Below are 7,792 nucleotides of genomic sequence, written 5' to 3' on the forward strand. Positions count from 1 at the left end.
GCCATGTTTTCATTCTGATGTTAGATCCATGCTCCTTGTGGCCGCTGGTTTCAATTCATTATTACTGGAGAAGAAAAACTACTAAGGTTTTAAAATTAGAATTTTCGGGAGATGATTCGGCCGACAGATTACCTCCCCTATGATCTATCAATGTTCCAGTTAATTTATGGACATTTATGCACTGGTTTGTATGAAATGGTCTCATCCACCAAGTCCACGAGGGTCTGCTTTGATGTGCTTTCCACCAACTTTGCTCCAACACAGTAGGAAGTCTTCATTTCTCCAGAAACCCTGAGCTACGTCTGCACACCTCAGCAATACAACCAGTCTGTAACCAGCTGCTTTAAACACAGTCATCCAGAAACATCTGGAGCCAGGTGTGTACTTCTGTGTCCGTCTGTGCAGCAGACTGATGCCTTTAGCCGTTAACACCGCACTGTGTTCCGACTCCCTTGTTGATATATTTTTCCTATTTTATCAGCTAATATTCAGTAAACTACGGGCGATGAGCCAAACTCACAGCATGCGGAGGCCCTCCATGCCTTTGAACATGCTCCCTCTCACTGACTCCAGGTGGTTGGCCGTCAGGTGAAGCTCCACCACCAAGGAGGCGCCTTCAAACGCCCCGTCTTCAATCTCTGAAATCTTGTTGTTGCTCAGGTTGCTGGATGTGAGAAAGAATAAAAGAGTAAAATTTCTTCCCACTTAGCTGGGATCACACACATTTAACGGAGGACGGTTTCAGTGGACAACAACATATATAAGCAACATCATAACAAAAGGGCTCATTAAAATAAATATTTTCAAGTGAAAGTTTGTTTTCACGCTTACAAAGAATGCGGTTACTAAATTTCACACGTCAAAAATGAGAAACTTTCTGAAGCATAAACTAGTGATTTGGCTTTTATACGCGCTCTGAAACGCCTCGGAGGATGTCGGTTAATAAAGGAGGGGGTTTGTATAGAAGCTATTTAGATGGCATCCTATCTAGATTTACACTAAATCCAACTGTCTCAGCAGGTCCCACTCTGTTCGAGGAAACTGTTTACTCATGTGGTCGACCTGCTGAACTGGCGACTCAACACTCTGGGAGATGTGTTTTCTCGTGGTGAAATTATTTATGAATTAACCACAAGTTAATTCTTGATTTTCTGTAGCAGCGCTGTGCTCAGCTGTTTCTTCTCCTACATAAAGGCTCAGACAATGAGAACGTTTCTTTTGATGACTGAGAGGGTATTTGTCATTGTGTTTTTTTGCTAAGTTTCCAGAGTGACCTACATTTTCTTGAGCTGCGACAGGCCCTTGAAGGCTCCGGTGGCCTCCAGCACCGAGAGGTCGTTGTTGTTGAGGCGCCTGAGACAATCAGAGAGAGAGAGAGACAACGTGAAGAGGATGTCATCATTAGCAGAAGAGCTGGATTGGAATGTGTGTGACTGGATGTGCATCCATGCAGCATGAACACACATGTCAGCATGAATACGTACAATGGTTCAGCACAGCGTGTGTTTAGATCGATCTGTGCAGCTTTTCAGTTAAAAACAAAACAAAAACTGAAGAGCTGCTGAACGGACTTTCATTTTGTTTTTGTACAAGGACAAATAAATATCTCCCTGTGTGCACTGATACGCTGCATATGTCTGTGAGTGTGTGCATGTAGACGTACTGCTGGTATTGTAGCGGTATCACTGTGCATCGCAGTGAAAATGACTGATGTATATGAAAGACCAGCGTCATCAGCTGTTGGTGGCTCATCACAGTGGTAGAAAAAATATCATCCAAAACCTGGATGATCAACTCTTTGCTAAAACATTTGCTATTTTCAGTTTTGCTGCTTTGTTCTGCTTTAAGTCACTGTAGATAGAAGACAGTTGATTGATGAAGACTAGACTTGATGATGAATTGGCAGGTTAGCTTGGAAAGCTAGCGGCCTGATTAGGCTTTACAGCGGGAATTAGCAAAATGCAATCCTGCAAACTTCAGCAATAATGAAACACAAGAACATTTTTAACATACATAGTTTTTCCTTTGAGGGTAACTCTACAAAGTTTCTGTTATCGTCTGTGATCATCGTTACTGTCCTGTTTGATGATGAAGTTGATTATTTAGGTGCTAAATATACGGTGGCCGTGAAGTGCAAAACAAATTTACAAGTGGTGAAGCACTTCTACAAGTAAATTCAACCAGAAAGGGAATGCACCAACTCTGGGATTGAACCAGAAGTGGTAACAGAGTTCATGGTGACCCAAGATGGACGGCGACCGGGTGATGTTTTGCCCGTTTTGTGGCACACGTGAGCCGATGAACGCGGTCACAACCCGGCTTCATTCAGTTTGCTTTTCAGAGACCTCGAGCTGACGTGAACATCGTGTAAACATGACATATGTTCACAGCGAACGAGTGTCCCTCATTAAAATATCTGATGCACTGCTGCAGCTTTTCTGGTCCCTCCATCTGGTCCATGCCCCTTAAAAAGTCTAAAGACCGACCACAGAAAAAAACAAAACTGCGCCGTCCATCTTGGGTCACCATGAACTCCATAAATGACGACATCAACTCTTACTGGCTGCTCCCTGTTACCATTTCCGGTTCAATCCCAGAGTTGGGGCATTCCTTTTCCAGTTGATTTTACTTGCAAAAGTATTTCGTCACTTGTAAATTTGTTTTGCACTTCCCGGCCACTGTATAAACATCCTGCACAGGTTTTTTGTTTCTTTTAGCAGATTAAATCTCACTTCATGCACAAAAAGCCTGATGAAAACTGAATGCAGCATCAGTTTGTATCCGCTCACACAGGCACGAGGAGAGCTTTAGTCAGAAAATTAAAATGACTCGTCTAATTGTAGCGTGGAGAGTGTTTAAAATGATTTAATTAACCAATCCTATGGGACTAATTCCAAAAAAAAGGTTTGCCTGTCTTGTGAGTTGACATAAAAAGTTCTGATGCCGCCTGATTAACAGACGGGTGTCATGTCTGGACGGGGTTCTGGTGTCGTGTCCATGCACATGTCTCACAGCTCTTCAGTCGAGGGCGGCAGGTGCTCCGGGAACTTGGTGAGGCGCAGGTTGGAACAATCGACCACGTTGGCTTCACAGCGACATTTGGCGGGACACACTGGCTTACTGTTACACTCGTAGCTCAGACGTCTGTCCTCAGTACCTGGACACAAACACAGCGAGGACATCGAGATGAATACACGCTCTGAGAAGGATGCATCGTTGTTGTCAAATGAATTAATTCTGATTAAGTGTAAATCTGTAGCAGAAAGCATCACTAATTCATGCATCCACCGACATAAACAAGTAACTATGAACACACAGACACACAGAGTCACCTGGGATGTGGTACTGCTCCTTGGCTGCCGGGAAAAGAAAACAGAAACAAAACTATGTCAGTCAAATTCACTGGATGCTTGACAAAAAGCAAATAGCCACACACAGTCCTAGAGGAGGTCTCGTATGAAACTGGCAGCAGTACATAAAGCACACAGCAGAAAGGAGGAGTGAAACAATCCCAGTCTGTGTTTTGCTGTTTTATGGAAGTGGTGCGTCGGCCTGCGTGAAGCGTTCCAGCCCTGGCAGTGGACTAAAGCGGCGTGGAGCAGTTTGTGTGGGGATCAGAGCGCTTGCCACGGTTTTACTGGCCAGAGGCTGGCTTCATATACTGGCTTCACACATACTGGCACGGTGTGGAGGAAGAAAATGGCCAGGGAGCTTTTAGTTACAGGCATCCGGTTACAGTCTGTGAGATTAACTTGCTTCTTTCTTGTCGCGCTCACACGTAAAACACGCGTCCTCCACCTTCATCCTTATCCTGCTCAGAGAGCTCAGTGTGCTGCTAGGCTAGCTGCTGGGATTGATTTCTTACTTGTTTTATAATATCCATCCATCCATTTTCTATACACCGCTTAATCCTCATTAGGGTCGCGGGGGGCTGGAGTCTATCCCAGCCGACTTAGGGCGAAGGCAGGGGACACCCTGGACAGGTCGCCAGTCCATGTTTTATAATATCGAGGAGGAAGAACAGTTCTTGGTCCTTCCATAATTTCATGCTAAGATTTGCAGGTTCTGGGGGATTATGGGGTAGTGATAGCTCGAGGGTCTCCGGGTTCGGTGGAGGCTCCGAGGCCCGGCACCGACAGGCTGCAACCTCTGAGCAAGGCCATTAACCCTATCTGCTCCAGGAGTGTTGTTCTGTGGCCAACCCTGCCCTCATGTTCCTAACAGGCTGCGTTCAGGCCCAATTAATGATGAATATCTGAATATTCGGCGCGGTCGGGGGACACTTCCACCCCGGGGCAGCACTCTGACGGGGTGGAAGTGTCCAGAACACACAGGCAGTACTTGGCTGCTGATGCTAGTTTAGTTAGCGCTCACACTTCTGTTTCCTCCATCGGTAGCGGCGGGGGAGTGGCAGATACGCTCCACCGTTACCATCCATGTTTACTTCCATAAACACTGAGCACGCTCGCTGCGTGTGACGTCATCGTGTCCTCTTCTGCGCATGCGGGACACTTTTGGGTCGTATGAAGTTCACACAGCAGATCACATACAAGTCGCATTGAACTGGAAACGTGAAGGAAGTCACAAAGAAATCCTCATTGAGCATCAAGTCCTGCAGTGTGAACGTAGCCAATCTGTGGGATTGTTCAGTCAGATAATACGCCGTCATCCTGATTGGTGACATTAAATGTCATGTCGGAGTCACAATCCAACGCTGTCGCTATGTTAAGGCTGTTTTTATGGGTTCTGTTAGTTTTTACTAAAAACCTGTCGGATAGCAGGTTTAGGATTGTTAAGGGTCGATTATGGAGTCACGGCTGTACTTAGAACAACTTGTCACACTGACAGACCTGGTTCATGTTAAACATAAAGAGTTGTCGGTTGGCTTTTTTTGAAGAATGCATTATGCAGCAGTCTGGATTTGTTTCGTGAGCAGAGAAGTGTTTCTGACAGCGCTAACAGAGCATATGCTAATAAAACACGTCTAGTGTGACAAGAGGCTGTCACACTATCATGATTCTACATTTCCTGCACCAACTGTTTGTAAATTTCTCTTGTAGTAGTTCAACATCGTACAATATTAACTGCGACTCACAAACCCAGACCGTCACTCCTCATCTCAGCTCACATTCCTGACTTTTTTTATTCTTTGTCTCTTCCAGAAACACACACACACACACACAGACATTAACACACACACACACACAGAGACATTAACACACACACAATGGCGCTGACTGACCGGAGCATCTGAATTTGTTGCTCTTGATCTGTGCGATGCGTTTGTTGGCAAGGCGGCGAGGGCTGGCACAGCGCGCTCCGCTGGTCTCTATGGGGTTTGAACGCAGGAAGTCGGCCAGCCACTTCACATTACAGTCACATACGAAGGGGTTCTGGGCCAGGTGGCTGATGAGAAATCACAAGGGGGAAGGACATCAGTCAGATCAGACTGAATGGAGTGGAACAGAACTTAAAATAGTATGAATGTATTTATTGTCTCACAGCGTCTGGATGCTGTGCAGGGAGTTGAAGGTGCCTTTGGCCAGACTCTGGATCTTGTTGTCGTACAGCGACAGCAGAGCCAAGTTCTCCAGATCTTTGAACACCGTGGCTCGGATACAGTGGATCTTATTTGCATTAAGCAACCTACAGGATGATTGGAGACCATTGTCAAGAAACTGCAGGACAAATCCTAAAAAAAGCTCTAATCTAGGCTTGGATGAGCTGGATTTGACAGAAAAGTTTGACTCATCAGACACTGGATCAGACAGATAATATTTCCACTTGTTTATCACTTTCATGCAAGATCCAGCAAGTTGTCATTTTCGTTACACAACGACGGGCTCATGCGGACTTACTGCTAACAAAACAGCCCATTCATTCTTTATCCCAGGGCTTTGAAATGCTGCCCGGAACTATCACTGATATTTACAAACTGATCTTGAACAAACATTCAAGTTCTAGCAGGAAGACAACCAAGTGAAAAATGAAGCCGCTGTTCAAGGGTCAAAAAAAAAAATGCAGTTCCTCAAATATCCACTAGAGGCTGGCTCTAGTCCGCACTAAGGCCCATACTGAAATGTTGGACTTTACAGCAGAAATAAAAATGTTTGTGGGCTGCTTCAGAAAACTGTTTTGGTCTCTATTGCAAGATGACTTCTCTTAAGTCGTTGTTCTTTCACGTCAGCTGTTATCGGCCATTTTTTAGAGAATGTGGAGGCAAAGGGAATGAAGGAAGCACAAACAGCTGATGAGTCACGTGAGAAATTATTTGAAAAAAAGGTTCTGCCATCATCCATAAAGCACTAACTTAAAAAGCGGCGAGCCACTCTAGTAAGTATAAAAACATTTATTGTGGTGTTTAAAAATGTCTTCATGAACTTTTTCTAGTGTGATGCCACTAGATGCATATAAAAATACACTTTTCATAGACACACATTAGCTGACATTTGCTTTCACGTTAACATGTCTCGTCCCTTTATGAAACATCTGCTGCAGTGCCACATCTGGTTAGCTTGCTACTGCACCAGTAAAGGCTCTACATATTGAATGCATTGTTCGATACCGTAAGCTGATATGACTGTTTTCATAAAGCGATGTTACAGCAAGTCACAAGGAACAGATTTATATTACTGACTTGGCAAAAAATAAATAAAAAAAAAAAAACTTGCACAAAGACGTGAGCGAGTTTCCATTCAACATTTAAAACAAAAAAAAGTGTACTTCTATTTGACACCTGAAATTTATTTCTGAAAAGTGAAAATATCAGTTCAGACAGAATAAGCATGTTGTGGTTTTGGACTTACAGCAGCTCCAGCGACGCCAGGCCATCAAACACTCCGCTGGGCAGCTCGGTGATCTTATTACCGTACAGAACCCTGCACACAAACAACAGCACAAAGCTCTTCCAAGGCTTTCTAGTTTTGTAATTGCAAATTAAACCATCAGTCTGTTACCAGTTACTGTGATGCTTCATCAAAACAACAGTAAGACTCTTTTTTCTTCCATAAAAAGTTTAGATGGCTTCGTCAATCCTGCACGTCGTCTTCCACGTTCACACACAATCCACCAACACAGAGACCGGCCGGCCACCCACCATAACTGTTTGTATGTCCTGATATTTCCTACGAGTTCTGCGTTTACTGGGAGCAGGCGCCACTTTTGAATTATTCATACCAGCAGATGCACAAACATACGCATGTGGTGGAAGCATATGGAGACATAGACAGGCCTAATACAGACATATGTAAAAACATATCGGCGGAGGCACTCTCCACACTCCCAACATTTTACCCGCACGCACTGAGTGCTCGTTACTCACAGCGAGTTGAGAGCTCGGAGGCCGTGGAAAGCATCGGGGGCGATCTCGGATATCTGGTTGTTACTCAGGTCTCTGGGAACGAGAGAGAGAGAGAGAATGATTTATGAATGATTTAGGTCCCCGCAGCCAGTTTCTCTGAACTTTTAAGGAACTACTGATTGCTTCTTCATTGGTCGAGGTTTGATGTAAAGACGAAAACTGTTTTCTCATTTCAAGAACCAATTCAGAATTCTTGTTTTTCATCATTTTAATTGACAATTGAAGCGTTTTTTTAAATGAAAGATCTTCTTCAAGTACGTTTAAAAACTCTCTTGAATGAAATAAGTTGTATTCAAAATGTTTTTTCTATTAAAAAACAAACTGTAGTCACCTGGTTAGAAGTCCCCATGACTGAATCTACGCCAACTTCCTCTTTAAAAAGTCTTGAATTCATGAGTAGGCAAATTTTTCTTATTTCAAAAATGAAACGGT

The 7,792-nt window shown here is 44.0% G+C and overlaps 1 protein-coding gene across 1 annotated transcript in view; it reads right to left on the reverse strand.

The window, feature by feature from the left end:
- LOC103359047 (slit homolog 1 protein) overlaps window positions 1–7,792 on the reverse strand; it is a 95,798-nt gene that overhangs the window by 34,484 nt on the left and 53,522 nt on the right. Inside the window, exons 11-18 of the mRNA XM_008284228.1 lie at window positions 7,322–7,393; window positions 6,807–6,878; window positions 5,503–5,646; window positions 5,243–5,406; window positions 3,333–3,356; window positions 3,013–3,157; window positions 1,279–1,353; window positions 521–664 (exon numbers count right to left, since the gene is read on the reverse strand). Of these exons, the coding sequence (XP_008282450.1) occupies window positions 521–664; window positions 1,279–1,353; window positions 3,013–3,157; window positions 3,333–3,356; window positions 5,243–5,406; window positions 5,503–5,646; window positions 6,807–6,878; window positions 7,322–7,393 (840 nt within the window). The remainder of the gene's footprint in view (window positions 1–520; window positions 665–1,278; window positions 1,354–3,012; window positions 3,158–3,332; window positions 3,357–5,242; window positions 5,407–5,502; window positions 5,647–6,806; window positions 6,879–7,321; window positions 7,394–7,792) is intronic.

Source organism: Stegastes partitus, unplaced genomic scaffold, assembly GCF_000690725.1.
Source record: "Stegastes partitus isolate 25-593 unplaced genomic scaffold, Stegastes_partitus-1.0.2 Scaffold352, whole genome shotgun sequence".
Taxonomy (NCBI): domain Eukaryota; kingdom Metazoa; phylum Chordata; class Actinopteri; family Pomacentridae; genus Stegastes; species Stegastes partitus.